This window comes from Pelobates fuscus, chromosome 4 (assembly GCF_036172605.1).
Source record: "Pelobates fuscus isolate aPelFus1 chromosome 4, aPelFus1.pri, whole genome shotgun sequence".
In the NCBI taxonomy this organism is placed as follows: Eukaryota; Metazoa; Chordata; class Amphibia; order Anura; family Pelobatidae; genus Pelobates; species Pelobates fuscus.
In genome coordinates this window covers 104,145,214-104,166,260 of record NC_086320.1, presented here as the reverse complement: position 1 = coordinate 104,166,260, position 21,047 = coordinate 104,145,214, and the positions used below count along the sequence as shown (strand labels likewise).

Genomic DNA, 21,047 nt, shown 5'->3' with positions numbered 1-21,047 from the left:
GAGGAAAAGCAGACTAATTAATGGAGAGATGTAATTGATTATTTCGCATATTCTGCAATATTATATTAAGGGAGAAGGGAGAAGTTATAACCATGTAACCGGAAATAATGTGAATATTTAATACATTTTGTCCTAGGTAAATCGTGGAAAGAGTGATAATGGCACAATATCATGGGAAAACTTACAGCTTAAGAGGCAAAAACGTGAATGGATTATACCAGCAGTAGTTATGAGAGAAGGAGAGGATAACAGACACAGAAACCCAATTGCAAAGGTAACTTAGAAGAAAACTCATTTTTTTATATTTAGCTAGTGATTACCTACAAAATATGCCAATCAATGAAGATGAAAACATATTAGCATGTGTTAATCTCACCTACAGGTCCACTCAGACATACAGGAAATTAAGGCAAATATAAGGTACACAATGACCGGACCAGGTGTAGATCAACCTCCATTTGGCGTATTTGTGATGGACCCAAGAAATGGAAATTTGAATGTGACTGGCATGATTGTTGATCGTGAGCAGATTCCAGTATTTTTTGTAAGTTTTTTCCACTTTTATTTTGCTTTTGTGATAAGTTTATTATTGGCCTTTAAAGCTGGCAATTCATCATAGACATGCTAACTGTGTATATAAATGTTAATGTTTCCTAGTATGTTCGAATTGTAAGGATATGGTTATTTTGGGGATTTTTGTTTTTGCACTGCTCCAGGTTAGTTGATTTCTGATCGGTCTGAAACATGCCAATGTACTTCTGAAGTTGAGTAACCTGGAAACTTGTGACTGAAATGCAAGTGGTTCATTCCACATATTTTTTTGTTCTACTCTAACTAACGAATGCTATTAACTTGGAATTTTAAACACTATCTGACACATGAACTTAAAGAAACTAAACATTAGTTGCTCCAGTTAAAAAATATTCTAAATAACAAACTGATCATTGAGTTGTGAAACATGTTTGGGTTTTTGTTATAATGCATATTCTATATCTCGAATGTATTATTAAGATTACTGAAGCCTATTAGAAACATGTGGTTTACTTTACATTGTTTTATTTATCTAGCTAACTGTGTATGCTCAAACTGCTACCGGACACAATGTCGAGAAACCTCTTGAGTTGCGGGTCAGAGTAATGGACATCAATGACAACGCACCGATATTTTCCCAAACTTCTTTTGTTGGTTCAGTAGAAGAGCGATCAAGAGCAAGTACGATTAAACATCTATTCTTTTTAATTTTGCATAGCCACTTTAATCACGTCAAATGGTTTTAAAATTGTTTACTTCTAAACAAAAATCAAACAGCATATTAACCAATATGTACATTTTTTTTTTTTTAAATAATTTTTGTTCTTACTTTTCTTTTCTGCAGATACTTTGGTTATGCAAATGTTTGCTTCAGATGCAGACGAAGCAGGTACTTTGCATTCTCAGATTGCCTACAAAATACTTTCCCAGACTCCTGCTCAACCACCTATGTTTATTATGAATCAGTTCACTGGCGAGCTCTTCACAATGAGTGATTTTCTTGATAGAGAGGTAGATTTTTTGCTTTTATATATATTTTCTATATAAAACTCAAATGTTTATGAAATACAAATGTTGCTCAAACTTGTTGGGTATGCTGACATGACTTTCAGTTATTATTCATTTGTTTTTATATCATCATGAACAAATATGTTGGATAGATAGATAGATAGATAGATAGATAGATAGATAGATAGATAGATAGATAGATAATTGGGCGCAGGGCAAATTATTTTATAGCTTTTCTATTTGTGGAAAAGATCCATCAAGCTTAGATTCTCTCCATTGTCATTACAAACTATAACTCACATGTGTATTGATAAATATTCAATTAATAAAGTAGTACAAAATTAAAGAAAGCTTTATACACCTAGTGTCATTAAAAGAGCAATTTAACTTTCTGCCCTCATTATGACCTTGGGGTGCCAACAACAAAGTACTTGCCTGTATGTAAATACAAAAAGATAAGTACTGCGCTCACTCCTATCACTCCTGTGCGGCAGCAACGACTACAGTACACATCAGCCCCAATATATAGTAAAAACCAAAGAAGTTACCTGCGCTCTCTCCTTAATGCCAATGTATATTTAAACAAATTGAGGTCATTTAGTTACTCCAATGGCCATTGGAGGGAATGCCCATCTGCCAACGTCAAGGCAAACCCTCCTAGACCGGTCCTACTCTGACCCTTCACCTTGCTTTCTTGAGCTTCTGGCAAACATATCTCTAATGAGACAAAGAGGGGTATTTTTTTTATATACACCCTTATATACTTATTAACCCTTAATAGGGAACACATGGGATGGGCGGCAGCATTGTAACAAAGCTGTGTGATATAAAAAGTGGATACAAATACAAAAAGATAAGTCCTGCGCTCACTCCCATCACTACTGGGCCGGCAGCAATGACTACAGAACACATCAGCCCCAATATACAGTAAAAACCAAAGAAAAGAAAAAGTTACCTGCGCTCTCTCCTTAATCCCTATGTATATTTAGACAAATGGAGGTCATTTAGTTGCTCCAATGGCCATTGGAGGGAATGCCCGCCTGCCAATGTCAAGGCAGACCCTCCCCCCTAAAGTGGGTCCTACACTGACCCTTCAGCCTGCTTCCTTGAGCTTCTGGCAAAGATATCTCTATTGAGACAGACAGGGGTATTTTTTATATACACCCCTATATACTTATTAACCCTTAATAGGGAACACATGGGATGGGCGGCAGCATTGTAACAAGGCTGTGTGATACAAAGTAAATACGAATACAAAAAGAGAAGTCCTGCGCTCTCTCCCATCACTACTGGGCCGGCAGCAATGACTACAGTACACATCAGCCCCAATATATAGTAAAAACCAAAGAAAACAAAGTTACCTGCACTCTCTCTTAAATCCCTATGTATATTTAGACAAATGGAGGTCATGATCAATATATTTTAATATCCATTGGTAATGTTTTTGATTATTAGAATTTGCAAAGATATAGACAAACAGGTTTTATCAAACAAGTTAGAAACTATTCTAAGAAACAATGTGATCATTCTGCATCTGAAATAGCATCACTTAAGGGTACACTATAGGGTCAGCAGCAGAATCATGTATTCCTGACCCTATAGTGTTAAAACCACCATCTAGTCCCGTCCCCCCACCCATCCCCCAAACCCCTTTGCCTCCTTAATATGGTAAAATCTTACCTGTATTTAAGTCTGAAGCTGTTGCCTCTGCTTACAACTGACATCATCAGAAGTGATTGTGTGAGCCAATCACAATGCTTTCCCATAAGACTGGCTGAGACTGTCAAGGAGGCAGATCAGGGGCAGAGCGACACTGTACAGGACTGACCAAGGAAGCGCCTCTACGAGCCATCTGATGAGTAACCAGTGGAGTTATCACTAGGCTGTAATGTAAACAATGCATTTTCTCTGAAAAAAACTGTGTTTACTGCAAAAAGCCTGAAGGGACTGTATCTACTCACCAGAACAAATACAATAAGCTGTAGTTGTTACGGGCTAATTGGGTTTTGGGTGTGATGAACAAGACATTAATCGGGTAATTTAAACTCCTTCTGTTACTGGTGCAGAAAAATAGGGTATACAGTCATCACCACATTACGTTCCGAATTAAGAAAATGAATGAACACACACAAAAAGACAAACGAACATAACTCCAGAAACACAGTAGTCTATCATAGGGACAGAACAGTCTGATGAAGTCCTTTAGACCAAAATTTTAGCTCTGGTTGTTTCTCTGGCATGGCACTAATAATATTGTAAATCATATGATGTAATATAATGTTGTTGAACATGTTTGGGGTTCAAGAATGTTAATCATTAGTATTATTTTTATGGCATTACTATTGATAGAGTAGATTTTTTTTAAATTAAATAAACTATGCAGGTTAGTGTTTTATGTAGGGGAATTTCATGTTTTTTTGTGTGGATTTTATGCATTATGTAAGTATTGAATGATTCAAACCATGATTTTCTTTTCTGAAATATACACAACTGTTGTATACATTATATCACTTGTTTTTATATTTTAGCAATTCAGCAGCTATAGCATTTCCGTTTTGGCATCTGATATGAATGGAGGTGCAGGAGGTCTGGCAGGACAATGCAGTTCTAGCATTCAAATCCTGGATGTAAATGATAACTTCCCAACACTTGAGTTTGATTCGGTAAGAAAACTAAAGATTCTGCCAGCTGATCCCTAAATATTGTTTATACCATGAATCTATAAGTAAGCAGCTTATTCTGAGATTTTAGAAAGTATATGCATAGCAAATATCATACTGCCATTTCCTGAAAGCGGGTCAGTGGTATAAAAGGATTTCCGAAATTCTAGAGCAATGCACAGAAACGTCCAGCATCTTTAAAATACATTGTTAGGATTTGGGAATTTTAAAGATACTGGATGTTCCTATTTGTTGCTACTTATTGCTTGATTATCTGGGGCTACCTTTCTGGGACATTTGATCAGTGCATACTCGGATATTACATTAAGTTCACTTTGAACGGTCTAGTAAATGGTGATTTCACATGCACTCTGGTGCTATGCTGACTTTGGGGGTGTACTTTGTGGGGGGGTGTTTATTGTTAGAAGATTTGCACTTTGCCATCATAAAAGGAATATAGCTCATGTCCCTCATAAATGTAATTTAGCTATGCATTTGCACAACTTACCTTAAAGAAAAATGAGATAATGGTCCAGTTGGTTGGACTACAGTGCACCGCAGTGCTCTAAAATACATCCAAACACATAAGTAAAAATGAAAATCCCAAATATTTAAATGGAGAAAAGATCAGGGCTTCTCAAAATAAAAACATGTCTCACAATTACAAATAGTCTAGGGATATAACACATTATGCAGAAATGCATGCATTCTGCATACAGGTAGTATACAGGTAGTGTGCTTTAATATTTATTGAGTTGGCATCTAATTCAAATGTCAGATTCTGGTTCTTATTTGTAGACGGTCAAACCTTTGTTTCATCAAGCCTCAAGTATTTGCAGCTTCACATGAATGGATCTGTTGCAGAAGTTGATTCATAGAAAATCCTTAGAAAGCTCATACAATTCATCTCCTACTCCTCCGTGTACAAGATCTTGTACAAGTCTGTTTTAAACTATGAGCATGGGCAGTAATTATTTCAGATTGACCTAACAATTCTTTGAATGCTATGCTGTAGATATGTGTAATAAAATAGATTTTATTTCTTTCAGTACTCAGTTGAATTTATGGAAAATATGATAGGTACAACCAATTTAAGGATAAAAGTATTTGATGCTGACGAAATGTATTCAGATAACTGGATTGCAGTGTATAACATTGTCTCAGGAAATGAAGGAGGCTGGTTTGCAATAGACACGGACTCTCAAACTAATGAAGGAATTCTGAGAATTGTTAAGGTAAGGCTACTGAACAGATACCCGAGATTAATGAATCATTCATCTTTTGGAATAAACTCCATGTCTGTATGTTGAATTACATGGAACTGTACTAAGGAATGGAAAAACAAATTCAGCTTTTGTTTAACATAAACAAAGTGTTGGTATTTGCCTTCTTTTTAATGTTGAATTCTTTTCTTTTCGCTTCAATTTTGAAACACCACCATTGCATTAACTAGCTTTAGGCATGTTTAAAACAGATAGAAGCTTGCCAAAATGGAAAAATAGAAGGTTCTACCTGTGTGGTATACTTACAGTTCTTCAAAATCTAGAAAGTCTCTTCTTTTGCATCTTTGTTTATTATTGCCTTAGTCAACTGCATTTAATGGATCAAACATGATTTTCTGTTTTTTTTATTCAGGCCCTAGATTATGAAGCTATGCAGTCCCTCAATCTTGGTTTTATGGTGACCAACAGAGCAGCTTTCCATTCATCTGTTATATCTGAATTCAAGGCCCAGGCAACAAGCATTGTTGTAAATGTGCAGAATGTAGTCGAAGGCCCTGTATTTGTCCCCTCAGTCATGAGAATAAATATACCAGAAGGCCTTCGTGGACAAGCATTACTTTCATATATATTGGCAAGAATGCAAGCTATTGATATGGACACAGGCAAACCTGCTACAAATATTAGGTAAGAGAATATCATATAAATGTACATACTATCACAAAACATATACTGTATCTATTCACATACTCTTTATGTAATAAATAGATTTAAATAAATATTATACCAGTATGTGTACAGTCTATGTTAACAGCTTGATTGGTATAACTACATTTCTAGGTGTGCAGCAGGGATCCTGGGAAGAGGATGCAAGTACTATAAAAGAACCATGTTAATTAAATGAGACTCTTTTTTTTTAAATAGACTATAACAAGGACTATACAGGGTGTCAGTAGGGACTCAGGATAGTGAATTCCAGCAAGGACACCAACACGTACACAAGGACAACAGCAAGACTTTAAGGATAACAAGATTTTAGAGTATTAGTCTAACTTTAGAGTGCCAGCAACATCCCAGGAAACACATCCATTTGCACAACATTTTGGCCATCTGGACAATATATTGTCTTTAGTGAACAAACCCAATAGATCACTTAAGACTGTCTCTATAGTATTAGAATAACCAACAATGCCAGAGAGCAGTGTTAATTTAGTTAAGTGTCAATTTTCATTATGTTTAGTCAACCAAAACTAGACTAAAACTAAACAATTCAGGTAAATAAAATACAACTAAAACTTAAATGGCGTTTTAATAAAGAGACTATGAATAAAACTAAATTGAAATCTGCCATCAAAATTTACAAGGCCAGAGAGCATCATGCAAGGTAGAAGAAACTCAAATCTCCCCTCCCCCACCCCCCATGCCAGACACTTCATGGGGCAGCTATAGACTTTGCTTGACCTGAGGGATTAGTCTCTGACATTACATGAGAAATAAGAACAGATCTGTGATTAGCTTTTAGTCTCATCGATTGTTGTTGTAAACTCAAAAAAAGACAGCTTTTCTATAATGAATAATGACTGAATATAATAATTTTTTATCCCCGGGAAAGGCACTTTCTCCACTCCTAAATGGATATTTTCATCTCTGAGCAAAATGCAACAGCCAGAGCCATGTATAGGCTATACAAGGGGTAGGCAACCATCGACACTCCAGATGTTGCGATTACATCTCCCATAATGCTATTACAGCTATAACGCTGGCAAAGCATCACATGAATTGCAGTCCACATCTTCTGGATTGCCGAAGGTTGACTACCCTTGGGCGAGAACAAGTCTAGGCAACCTTTTAGTACTCCATATGTTGTGGACCACATCTCACACAATGCTCTTACAGCCATAATGCTGGCAAAGCATCAGGGAAGATGTAGTTCACAACATGTGGAGTGTTGAAGGCTGGAGAGAATAGATTATTTTTACAAGCCTATTTCTTATAGTAATAGAAATGCATTGAATAAATAAATTATATCTAATGTCCTACAGGGATATTTACTAAAGTGAGAATTGTCAGGCATTCAAAATTAAGTCAAAGTTGAATTTTACATTTAAGGCCAATATAGCTAATCAGGAAGCATATCTGACTTTACGGTTAAACTTTACGGCCTTAAATGGGAAATTCTCTTAGAACAATTGTCATTTGTGTGAATAACCCTGATAATTTTAAAATTCAACACTTTCATTCCATTTTGTTTATTTATACGATATTACGTCATTACTATGCAACATACCCGCAGACTAATGCTAATTCTCAGTTGTACAAAAAGCTTATTGTAAAGATTATGTTCACAAAATTAAAATGTCAACATTTATTTAAACAGGTATTGGGTAGAGGATAGATACAACTGGTTCAGTATTGATTCTACTACTGGTGAGGTGAGATTAAATCATGATATAACAACAAACACTGGAACAGGAGGAAACTACACTGCAACAATCTTTGGAGAAAGTCCTGGTAATAAAAAAAAAACCAAAAAAAAACCATAATCATTCTGATGCCATTGATACTGTATATGTAACATTCTTTTTAACATAATCTAATGTTTCACATTTTGTTTTTTAGATTTACCAAATCGACCTGCTAACGCCACAGTTATCCTTACTATGCCCAGAGCAAATGATAACTGTCCCGTGGTTACTAATGAATGGCGCCAAACATGTACTAAGGATATGAGGGTTGAAATCCAGGCCTATGATAATGACACAGCCCCAAATGGTCCTCCTTTTACATTTAATTTGCAGCCTACCCCAAATGATTGGAGAATGGAAAGAATAAACGGTAACTTTCTGAGTCGTTAATCTGCACGGTGTAAAAGGTTTATGTTATGCGGATTTTAAATTGCACCTGTCAGTTTAATATGTTATAGAGAATGTGCCAATAATATTGTATTTTATTTATATGTTAATGGCTATGCCAGAGTTATTACAGATTGTTGCAGTAGTTATGGTGTTATGAGTCTATGGACATCGTTTTCTGTCTAATAAGAGTAGTTAGAGTAGCTTGTGGAAAAAAATACCCTCGGCACCCGTAGGTCACACTCTCTGCAATTTTTGCAATATTAGTGTGGCTGAAATCTATGAGAGGGTAATCTATGAGTGTTGAGAAGAGCTCTAGTTTTTAGTGAACTGTAGTAGTTATGGAGGTAATAGTAGTCTTCACATTTCACTTTGTACCTTCATGCTTCTGGCTGAAAATATAGTTGTTGAACCGAATACATGAACTTCAGTTTCCTCCTACATACATAACGTTTTTCCTTATTACAATGGAATTACCTTATTTTTAAAATGTTATGAATGTTAAGGGTAAAAGGCAATTGCTGAAAAACATTAAAGGGACTCTATATGCATCAAAACTGGGACACTATAAACATAAAACTTCTTAATGAAGTGGTTTTAGTATATAGATCATGCCCCCTAATCTCACTGCTCATTTATATTTTAAAGCAATGTTTCTATTCATGCAATGTTCAAATTCAAAGCAATGTTGTTTCTATTCAATGTTGTTTCTGTGCCTCACGCAGCTAGCTTGAAAAAAAATGTTTCATTTTTAATCAGATTTATTATTTATAAAATATTTTACAAGGAAAGATTAATTGAGATTCCTCTTGTTTTCAAGTATGTCTTGGGTCCACAAAACATTGCATTGATGCAATAGGGTACAATAAAATATAAAAACAATATTAATACACAATATATACAAACTTTAACATAGAACAAGTAGGAAATATATAATCAACCATGTCATGTTAACTTGCTTTAGAAGTTTGCATTACCCTGCTTTGTAAATTGAACTATAATTACACACAGTATGCTCCTGCAGGGTCCAGAAGGCTATTAAAATAGAACATAGGAAAAAAAATAAACTAACTAGAGCTTACAATAAAGGAAGTTTAAACATTAGATCTCTCTTTACAGGAAGTGTTTTGGAAGGCTATCTCACATCTTCAAGTGTTGCTCCTTATGTTCCCCATGGACGACATGCCCCATCATGTCACATAGGGCTCCATAAACAAAGTCATTTAACTCCTAAATGGCAGATAATTGAGCAATGAGACTGCAGATGCATGATCTATACACCAAAACTGCATCATAAAGCTAAAGTTGTTTTGGTGATTATAAGGGTGTTGACTCTTCATGACATCTTAGGTATGATGTCATAATGCAATATTGCAGAAAGTAAGAAATTCAGAAGAGTAAGGTATTTATACAGTTACTATGTATTCCTATATATATATATATATATATATATATATATATATATATATATATATATATATATATATAGATATAATAGCTTAGCTAGAGTAAAGTTGAAATATACATGTAAATGTTTTTTTATGTCTGACTGTTACAACAGTCCCTGGTGGGATTAGCCTGTGTCAGTAAACCGGGTACTCAAAGATTTATTCTCTAAACAGCAACTTGTAGTAAACTGAAAATCAGACTGAAAAATGTAGGCAACAGTAGCTGATTTGAAAACAAATTATTCCACTCAGCAATAGTCACAGATTGGCTAATGTAGATTTCAATTCAGTTTCCAGTGTTACAATTCAGAGTTAAGTGAATAACCCCCTAAATGTTTTTAAGCTGTCAACCAATTACACGCTATTTCTTCCATATTGTGCCAAACTATTACAAATGTACACAGGAACGAGAGGTTAAAGAGGACACTGCTCGAAAAAGCTTACACTCTAAAACATCAAAGGCAAATAACTAATGACTGCTTATAGTTGGTGCTATAAAGCCAAAAAAAGAGAGAACAGAGAAAAGAAAACAGTGAAAAAAAAATGTATTGGCTTACTTGACAGTTAGTGCCCACTTAGGTCCAAAACCAGGTCTGAACTGGACTGGAAACAGTCTGAACTATCAGAAGTCAAACCGTCTTCCCAATTACAGCTATTATTAAATAAAAACTTTTACGTGTGTTTCTTGCATTTTTAGCACCATATAAGGGAATAATATGCTACAATTAGAATACTTCTTCGTCCAGATCTATTACAGTTAAAATATAATTTTTAGATGTTTAAAATGTCATAAAGTATAGCAAAAATACACAAAATGAAATAATAGCCAGCAGTGGAATAAGAAGACAGCATGAGAGTTGCATTTTGTAATCAAAGTCTGAGTAGGTGTAAAGTCATTTTTGGTTTTAAGGTGGGTATATGCCTTAAATATCGTAGATTATTTATTACTACTTATCCAGAGTTTGGTGGCAAAGGCACAGCCATCACCACTGCCATTATCTTAATCCAAAGCTTCACTTGCCGGGAGCTGAACCATTGTTGTATTCTTTTGTAAGAATCACCCTCACACACATCACCCTTATTTTACTTATGTGAGCTTTCATTTTTTTTTTAGATACAAGTGTGGCTTTGGTAGGAGTTGTTGGATCAAGCCCCCGTAATGCCACTTTGAACATGATTGTCTTAGATAATGGTAACCGAAGCTGCCCTCTGCCAGTTTCCCTGAGAATTCAAGTTTGTGACTGTGAACCAACGGGCACTTGCATTGCATCACCAAGGACAAGCAAGAGTGTATCATTAGGTCCAGCTGCAATTGGTCTTATGGTGCTTGGATTCTTGGTACTTTTATGTAAGTATCAATATGGATTGTATCTTTTACCATTACTTAGATATATATTTAAATAACTTCACCAGAGTGCCTCATACAGCAAAGGATATTATGAGACCTGATTTGAGAATGACAAATTAGTGAAGTACTTTGTAACAATGTGACGGCCATGCCCACACACCAACACAGGGGAACATAGACAGTGAAACAAAAGGTGTTAAACCGTACAGAGGTCTAGATTTAAAAAAAGACAAAATCATGTAATTGCAATGGCACTATCGTAATATATCTAAAAAAATGCAACCTGTTTAATTTGTTTTATATTTTGAACTGATTGCTATCAATGCAACATTTTATTATTGTTGAAAAAGACAATCCTTGAAACAATAGTATATGCATCAATTAGTTATGTAACAGATCTTAACAATATGTCCTAAATTACTTCCAGCTATTAAATTCATACAAGCATAGGATGGTGAATATATGTCGGCATTTATCATAATTTTCATTGGCAAATAACACTGGGCACATAAAAAAATAGTGGGCTCTATTCAATAAATGCCATGTCACTTTGCTTAACTCTCTTTAATGTGACTGATACGAATCCCATGAGGATCAAGGTATTCACTCTTATTTATGGGTTCACTTTTTATTTCCAAATTGATCTTATTACTGCAGCAGGATTTTATTCTAAAATAGCTCAGCTGAATTGAAATTAAATGGTACCTAAATCACCCAGAAAAGAAAAAAAAAAACATGTGATTAAAGAAAGAGTAGGATTGACAGGAATTTGAGGTTGTGGGTACATATATACACATTTGGCATCTTTTAACTGGCAAACAAACTCCAGCAGAATGGTAGTGAAAATGTGATTGAATTACCCAAAGTTACCTTCTATAGGTAGCTGAATAGGTTAAAATCTGGTTAATATCAAATAGTGGTTACTAAGTGGCAATAAGCTGCCATTTGGCTTTTATTGAATAAAATTTACCATTTTAAAAACAGACCAAATACAATATATAAACACTTCAAGGAAAGTCGAAAATAAGAGGATGGACTGGTATGGAAGATCCTCGAGTGCTATTTTGTCTACTTGCTTTGTTATTGCTGGGTGATCAGGGCAGCAAATGTAAGTTTCTGGTGTGTATATAAATATATATAGAATATCAACTTATTATTTTGTTTCTGAATTCCTCTTTCTGTAACAGTGGCTCTACTGCTCTTACCATTGTGCCTATGTGGGTCTGCAGCAGCAGCAGCATCTACATTTGTTCCTGTGGCAGCTGGATATGACGAGGCCTGTCGTCCGTGGGGAACCGAAGGAGCCACACCTGAGGATGTGGTAAACTATTTTTTATACTTTTTTAGGCTGTTTATATCTTTTATTTTCTATTTTCTTTCAGTCCCTACAGATCCCTCTCGTACTGCCTCTGTGAAATAACTGGGAAAGTGGTCAAATGTGAATATTCCAATACAATGAGATGTAACAGGACTCAGTTTGAGAGCAAGTCATGTTAAAAATGTTGGCTTCCAAATGTCAACATTTAAAATGCACCATCATTAGAGGAAAGTTGCACTGTCGCCTTACTAAAAGAGAATTGCAACATTTTAGAGATGTTTATACCGACAGGTAACATTACAGTAGTGCGCTATACCTGGTACACCAGTAATGATATGAGGTACAGCGCTAGATTCTATACAGTTGGTTTATTGGTAGTTATGCTACAGTTGGGGGATCATAGTGTTCTTATGAACATACTTGAAAACACCTCAATGTATCTTTCCTGGTAAAATATTTTATAAATAAAATAAATAAATACATAAATAATCAGCATGGAACCACAAAAAAAAAAAACACTACTAAAAGATAACAAAATATGTGTCTGGCTCAGGTGTCTGATGTGAGCACAGCAATATTCGGAGTAGATGACTGGGGATGCCCTGTGTATACAAATACAGAAATACCTAGTGTGGTTTTATACTTCATACCCCTACTTTTACCCTTTGTGTCACTATACACCACTCACTCTAGAATGTAAGCTCATTGAGCAGGGCCCTCCACCTCTCTGTTCCTGTACGTCGAGTTGTCTGGTTACAATTAAATGTCTGTTAGTCCACCCTTTGTACACCGCTATGGAATCTGATGGCGCTATATAAATAATAAAATAATAATAATAATCACTAAAAAGTCATTTGTGGTGAACCACAAATCGAATTTCAAATTTCAGACCCAAAACAGAGTCATTGAAAAAATTACTCCAGTTCAACTATTTTTTGAACTATGCTATTGTGACTTACATTATGAAGTTTGGTTGTCAATTCACCATGATTCTGTAAAACCACTAATGTATGAGCTAATCCCTTTGGCAGTAAAATAAAATTAGATGCAGAGAAGATTTTCAGTAGGTTCTCAGGTACCCATCCCATTTATGACACAGACTTTCTTTGCATAGAATCCGTGATTTTGTATGACATTACTTAAGCAGGTCCAAAAATGTCCTTTACCTGAAAACATAGGGGAAAAGAGGGACATTTTTTTTTATATACATTATGCCGACATTACAAACAGCTTTAGAGAAAGAAAATTAATAACAGAAATAAATATGATATGATATCATGAGCAATTGTTTAGGATATGATATTAACTGTATTAAGTACTATGAAGTAAATAAAAACACTCATTAAAAAATAGAAAAGAAGAAGTACACTCTCAACATAATCAAACAATGGTAATCAAATGCAAGAGCAGGGATAAAAACCTGAGAAAATGACTACTTGTTAGATTCACTTTACCAGTGTAACATCTAATATACAAAGGAGTAGCTCATCACTGTATCCAAATGTTCTTTACAAATGTGTCAAAAATCCCCAAAGTCCTTCCTCAATGGGAAGTAAAACCTGCTCCGGGCAATGGGTGATAAACGATTTTATAGTCAATGCAGATTTAATTAGATAGTCACTAATGGTGTGCTAATCAAGAAATGGAAACATTTAGTTAAAACTAAAAGGCCACTGAACCCTGACAGCTTTATTGAGATAAAGTGGTCAGGATGCCTTAAGTGGTCCTTTAACACTTTAAACCATTTAAGAATGTTAGGTAAATTATGTTACTAACTACTAATTTGCGCTTGTAACAATGTGTTTCTTTTTGTTTTGTATGTTTATAGGATATGACTACCACTCTTATAACTTCTGGTGGTCCAGAATACCCAGGTAAGTGAAGTATCTAAAATAGAGCTTTAATATTTTTGGATAAACTTTTAAAATTATTTTTAAAGTTTCAAAATATTAAAATAGCATAACTTATATATAAAATATCAATATACGAAAATTTCTAAATATTAAAACATTTCACAATATATAAAATTATTTTAAAAAGTCTATAAAAAATAATATTACATCAAGGGCATCATTATATTGCTTTTGAGCAAGATCTTGGCATTAAAATGATTATGTAATATGTCTATCTTGGCACACTCTGCCACTATGCTCAAACGGTCAGGTTTAGGTTATATTTGATTTGTGGGGTCTGAAGATGGTGAAGGATTGGCTAGAGAGATACTAATCAATCTGGTTGACTGTTTGAGCACCTAATTTAGAATGATTAAGTGTGAATATTGATATGGTTTGCTAAACATAATATGGGTTTATGTGACATGTCCTTATCTATAAAGATATTTAAAGCATAGATAGTAAAGTGGATCAACTAACAAACCAAAGTACCCACTATAGTATTGACAATATCTGGGTCCATCTAGCAGCACCTTAGAGCTGATGCAAGGTAGGAGACATGAAGGGGTGATACATGAGCACAGACTTGGAGGACCCAAATGACCAACATCATGCCACTAATATAATTCATTGTAAGCTATATCCATAATCTGTTTTTGTTTTTTACTTTTCAGAAGTATTTACAACTAACACCCTGGTTGGAGCTGGCACTGGAGGAGGAGGTGGAGGACACAGTGGAGGACTAGGAGGAATAGGAGTAGGAAGAGCAGGAGTACTAGGAGCAGGAGCAGGAGTAGGAGGAGGAGGAAGAGTAAGCACAGGAAATGAAACCTATGTAACTGGAGGAGGACGAGACATATATGACGAGAGAATGATGGGAGGGAGTAACATAGAGGAATCACTTGCTGGAGTTCTTTACCCAAATAGTGGCCCTGTCAACATGGCATATGTTGAAAATTATTTTGCAGAGGTAAAAACATATTTACTAAAATGTATTTCAAACTATAATAATAAATATTATATAACAAATGTACTTCTCCTGCTACTCAAATTGTATACTTATTTTGTATTATAAATTGATGTTTAAACATTATCCTGTTGCAGTGTTTTGAAAAAATAATCTAATAATCAAACAATGTTAAATTTGCAATATTTAAAAAAAAAAATAACATTTATCACAATTCTTGTTTTAGAAAGCAGATGCATATGGCAATGAAGATGAGAGCCGACCTGCAAATGATTGCCTGCTTATTTATGATAATGAAGGGATTGGAAGCCTTGCTGGATCTATTGGTTGTTGTAGTTTTATTGCCGATGACTTGGATGATGATTATTTGGACACTTTAGGGCCAAAATTTAGAACCCTTGCTGAATTATGCATTGGTCAAGAAATTGGACCAGGGTTAAGTGAGGAAGAGCCAAGGGTATTTATTAATGTTCCAGTAGTCGAAACGGATACCACTATAAGGTCAGAAAATTCTACTTTGGTTACCCGTGGAAGTACTTCTGTGCCTGCAGGTAACACTACTTATGTAACTGAAAGCACATACTCATCTTCTAACCTTCAACCCGCTAGGCCTATACCAGATTCATTTATTCCTGGTAATGTACTAGTAACTGAGACCTACACAACAACTGGTGCCTCTATGCAACCTCCCACATATATTGTTGAACCAAGGAATCAGCCTGGAATTGTGGTAACAGAAAGAGTTGTTAGACCTACTTCCGTAGTGCGAGAGATACCAAGTGGCTCAAATGTATTTGTGACTGAAAGGGTTGTGCGTCCTGTTTCTGTAGCACATGAACTTCGAGATTTGCCCAATCTAGTAGAAAGCTCAGATGTCGTACTTAGTGAGAGAGTACTAGGCTCTAGCAATGCAAGAATGTCCAACGCATTCAGCTTCCAAGATATAAGTGAAGCACAGAATGTTGTTGTTACAGAGAGGTTCGTACAGCCTGCCTCCAATGCTCAAAGTAATTTTAGCTTTCAACCTGATATGAGTAGAGGCCAAAATGTAATTGTAACAGAAAAAACTGTAATGTCTGGTTCAGGCATGCAAAACCACTTGTTAAGTGCTGAGCCCTTGCTAACACAGGCCATTGGCTCCACATCCCCAAGTCTAACACGCAGTAAGGTGACAAAGTATAGCACAGTTGAATACACCAAGTAACAAAGCATTTAGTATGGTTATCTATGGATTTGAAGTCAATAAAGTTCCCATATTCATGTATATAATTTGATTGTGTATATATATATATATATATATATATATATATATATATATATATAAATGTCCAAATACTTGCACTCCAGTAGTTTTATATTAGAGCCCGGTGCTGATAAAGCAAAATGATATAAACAGGAAAGTAGAAAAATAGCACTCCAAGGACTTCATAAGGGTATGGTGAAAAAAGTAACTTAGCTTTTATGCAGCAACTGCCACAAAGTATCAACGTTTCAGTTCTATTACAGATCTGACGAAAGTTCTGTAATAGAACTGAAATGTTGATACTTTGTGGCAGTTGCTGCATAAAAGCTAAGTTACTTTTTTAACCATACCCTTTTGAAGTCCTTGGAGTGCTATTTTTCTACTTTCCTGTTTATATATATATATATATATATATATATATATATATATCTCAAATATTCTGCATTGATGGCTTTAAAATATCTATATGGCTTTTCATCTATGTAGTCCAACTCTATCCAGTATAGAGTATAGTGTCGATTTGTCTTAAAACAAAGTCAGTAACCCAAAACGCTTTTTAAAGAAAAACTAGACCACGTGATATCTATATTGATCTATAGATAAAGATATCACAGGGGATGGATGGATGGATGGATGGATGGATGGATGGATGGATGGATGGATGGATGGATGGATGGATGGATGGATGGATGGATGGATGGATGGATGGATGGATGGATGGATGGATGGATGGATGGATGGATGGATGGATGGATGGATGGATGGATGGATGGATGGATGGATGGATGGATGGATGGATGGATGGATGGATGGATGGATGGATGGATGGATGGATAGATAGATAGATAGATAGATAGATAGATAGATAGATAGATAGAGTGACAGGCAGACAGACGGACTTATAAATACATTTTTAAAAGAAAAATTAAGAGAAGTTGTTCTTTTTCATTGACATGAACTATAATTTGACAGGAACTTAAATTTGATTTCTGTACAATATGTAAAATAAAATTGTTATACTCTGTTGTAAATATTAAAGAGGTACCATACTGGTTTAACCTTCAGAAAATTATTCAGACAAAGATGTTACATAGTTTTACTTAGCTTTAGGTGTCTAATGAGCAGTGTGTATTAGTTGTATCTACTCTCATTAGGCATATATGTATACTAAGAATATATTAGATTATATATATTGTGAATATATATATATATATATATATATATATATATATATATATATATATATATATATATATATATATATACGCGTTTGGCCCATTTGATATAAAGCATGAAGAACAAAATCAAGCTATGTTTATTAAATCTTAACAGGGTTTTTCACAAAATTAATTGTTTGGAATTTAAAATGGATTTCAAATTTTAGACCAAAATAAGGAAACTGAAAACAAATGACATGGACATTTTTTTCCAGTTATGTTATTTTGGACTAACATTTGAAACTTGCTTTGAATACACTTCAATTTTTATGATGACTCACACTTCAATGAATAAACTCCAAACTTTTTGTCACATCTATTGAGAATATTGGTGAAGGGACAGTGGTTTTCTGTTCAGTATGCCAATCCCTTGAAAAAATTCCACTTCTGCTTTCAACAGTATTCATTTATGCATTCTCATATTTAGCACAGAAGAGTGTTCCTTTTTTTCTTGTTTTGTATATAGGGATTCTATTTGAAGAATCACCATAAATGATGTAAATAATAGACTCCCTGGTGTTATCACAATTGCTTGAAAAAAATATCTATAGCATTTTTAACTTTTGTTAGGAAATTGATAGTCTAGATTGGCCAACTGATTTGTATCTGCAGTCCAAGTCTATTTTTCTATGTTTAAGTGCCAATGGGGGAACTTGATATGCTGACAGCCATATAGTTAGATGTATGTGCCATGCCCATTCACAATTCTCATAAAAGGCAGAAATTCACACAATACTTTTTTCCATATTTTGTTATATATATCACATGTATTCCTATGTTTAAACCAACTGTTAAGTGTCCCCATCAGTTATCGATATAACAAACACGAGAACACTATCGTTCCATGAAACCAAATGTGAATATATATATCTTTTAAGGCAATAACATAAACATTATATACAGTGCTTCAACCAGGGAATTATAGTTCATGAAGAATCAAGAGTTTTATAAAAAAAAAAATATATATATATATATATATATATATATATATATATAGATATATATATATATTTTTATATATATATATATATATACATATATATATATATATATATATAAATATCTAAAACACACAAAAAAGGTTTCATTATGCACAGAAATGTTATGAGTTGTATGAAAAAGAATTACACCCATGATATTATATTGCAAAGCTCTTTGAGATTTAATATATATAAATTATACTTATAGCATTACAGCTTGCAAACAAAGTTGCAGTAACAACATACTGTTGTCGCACCTTTCTGGCAAGTAAAGGGTTACATTTTACTTTTATTTGTAAGGGATGGTATATATAGCAAAGGCCAAAGAGTGCCTCTCTGCTTTCATGCAGATGAAAATGATTTAAATATTTGTAGGATCTGAATATAGCTTTTTCTTAAAAGTAATTAAACTTGCAAGTAGTTTCAGCCAGATATGAATGTGTCACGTTGGAGGTATGGCATCAAGCTTTTTTTTTTTTCTATGTATAAACAACACAGCTAAAAAAAAAAAAAAAAAAAAAATCTTTAACAAAAAATCTAAAAATAGAAAAGCATTGGGATAGTTTTTTTGGAATATACCCCAAAATAATCATTTGGAAAATACATCATTAATAAATCTGTGTCAGACAGAACAAATCATGCACTTAAAAAATGTTGACACATTCAAGACAGGAACAAATTAAGAAGTTTTCTTGACTATTCAAAACAAACAAAAACAGTCTGCAGGCCCCGGATAGTACTGTGGAACTGAGTACAGTAAACCTGTGAGTTCTCAGAAGGCTTTTCCATAGATTTTTGATGAACCCTACAGTTCATGCAATTCACAAATTAAAAGGAGTAGGGAATGAAGACATTATAGTCTCTATTCAGTTCATGTTCCCATAAGACTACCATGCAAGTGCTTACAGAGCTGGCTGGATATTTTCACTGATCCATCTGCTTGCAAAACCATAGAAACCTGGAAAGTGTTGGAATTCCTTACATCCATCTTAAAACATGTTTTCAGATTACATTTGAGGAATACAAAAATAGATCCACCTGGAGAATAATATATTTTCTATGAGTTTTTTTTTTTTTTTTTTTTTTTTTTTTCAATTTATTATTTTTGTATTTGCATCTATTCTATATTTATTTTATTTTACTTTGGGTTTTGCAATGAGATAAATTATGTTGTATGTATGTCACATTAAGTGTGTTTTTGCACTCTTCAGCTTTAGATGTGACTGACAAAAAAAAACCTGCGCCGAGGTTTATTCGCAACGATTTTTAGCATTTTATGAACTGTATCCAGAGCAGCTTTTAGAAAATGTTTAAGTATGGTTGAGAACAAAGCTTTTCTTTAAGTATTGAAAAAAAAAACAATATGTTTTATAAGCTCACTGCTTTTAATTACTTTTTTTCTGGGGTCTAGTAACTAAACAGCTAATTGTTGTGACTTGCGATTTCAATACCAGAGAACAAGAGTTAGAAATAGATCATTTGAAGTCACTGGACTCATCTATTTTATGTTGTATGTTTCGAGTTAGGTCATAAGTCACTACAATTCACTGTTTTTTTAATAGACCATGAAGTCTTTTGGTCATATTTAGCTAATGGCTTGTATGGGGAAAGGATTTACTAAGTCGTGAATGTTTTAAAATATAGCTTTCCATTCTGTGCTGTGTATGTATCAGCTTCCAATTAACGATCAACCAAAATAACTGGAATTTATACTAAATTGCACTGAGAATAACACATAATGCACTGAGAATAAATAGAAAATACCAACAAAAAAAAACGTTATTCTACATTTTAAAACTTATTAAATCTTCCTCATTGTGTAAGAATGTGCTAGGGGATTTTTGTGTCTTATCTTGTTTTGTGTCCATCACAATAATTATCTTTTTACAATGTATGCAGGTTAATAATGTCTTTTTCACTTAATCTTCCTAAAACATAGTTTTTATTTTGCTAATTTTATCTAAAATATATTATATTGCATAGTAACTAGCACAATACATCAGTGAACCTGCATTATTTTTCATCAAGCCTTTATGTCTGGCAATATTTTTGTACTTTACAGAGAATATTAATAAAGCACTTTTAAATAAACTTGACTTTTATTATTTTATTTAAAGTTATAAACGGTAACAAAAAGAATATTGGCAACATATGCAAAAAAACTGCTAGCCAGGTTGGAAGTAATTCCTGAACATAGCAATTTATATAACACTAATATTTTATCCCAAGTTTTGAAACTTGTTTGTCAACTTATCACAACTTCCCTTCAGGTAAATAAACCCTTTGTTATAAAGATTTTTAGGAAGTATCATACCAGTAGATGCCAAATTACTATTTATTTTTAATTATCTTTCTTTAATAAC

At 34.0% G+C, this 21,047-nt stretch overlaps 1 protein-coding gene across 2 annotated transcripts in view; it reads left to right on the top strand.

Moving 5' to 3' along the window:
* The window catches only part of LOC134608553 (desmoglein-4-like), a 30,967-nt gene extending 14,466 nt beyond the window's left edge, over nucleotides 1–16,501 (top strand). Inside the window, exons 3-16 of one of the 2 annotated variants that reach the window (XM_063451444.1) lie at nucleotides 137–274; nucleotides 383–544; nucleotides 1,068–1,212; nucleotides 1,376–1,542; nucleotides 4,068–4,202; nucleotides 5,249–5,434; nucleotides 5,835–6,106; nucleotides 7,797–7,930; nucleotides 8,039–8,254; nucleotides 10,834–11,067; nucleotides 12,255–12,388; nucleotides 14,214–14,259; nucleotides 14,955–15,247; nucleotides 15,471–16,501. In XM_063451444.1, the coding sequence (XP_063307514.1) occupies nucleotides 137–274; nucleotides 383–544; nucleotides 1,068–1,212; nucleotides 1,376–1,542; nucleotides 4,068–4,202; nucleotides 5,249–5,434; nucleotides 5,835–6,106; nucleotides 7,797–7,930; nucleotides 8,039–8,254; nucleotides 10,834–11,067; nucleotides 12,255–12,388; nucleotides 14,214–14,259; nucleotides 14,955–15,247; nucleotides 15,471–16,448 (3,240 nt within the window). In that variant the 3' untranslated portion in view covers nucleotides 16,449–16,501. Of the gene's footprint in view, nucleotides 1–136; nucleotides 275–382; nucleotides 545–1,067; nucleotides 1,213–1,375; nucleotides 1,543–4,067; nucleotides 4,203–5,248; nucleotides 5,435–5,834; nucleotides 6,107–7,796; nucleotides 7,931–8,038; nucleotides 8,255–10,833; nucleotides 11,068–12,254; nucleotides 12,389–14,213; nucleotides 14,260–14,951; nucleotides 15,248–15,470 lie in introns of both variants that reach the window. The other variant, XM_063451443.1, reaches the window with a different exon arrangement.
* The last annotated feature ends 4,546 nt before the right edge of the window (nucleotides 16,502–21,047 follow it).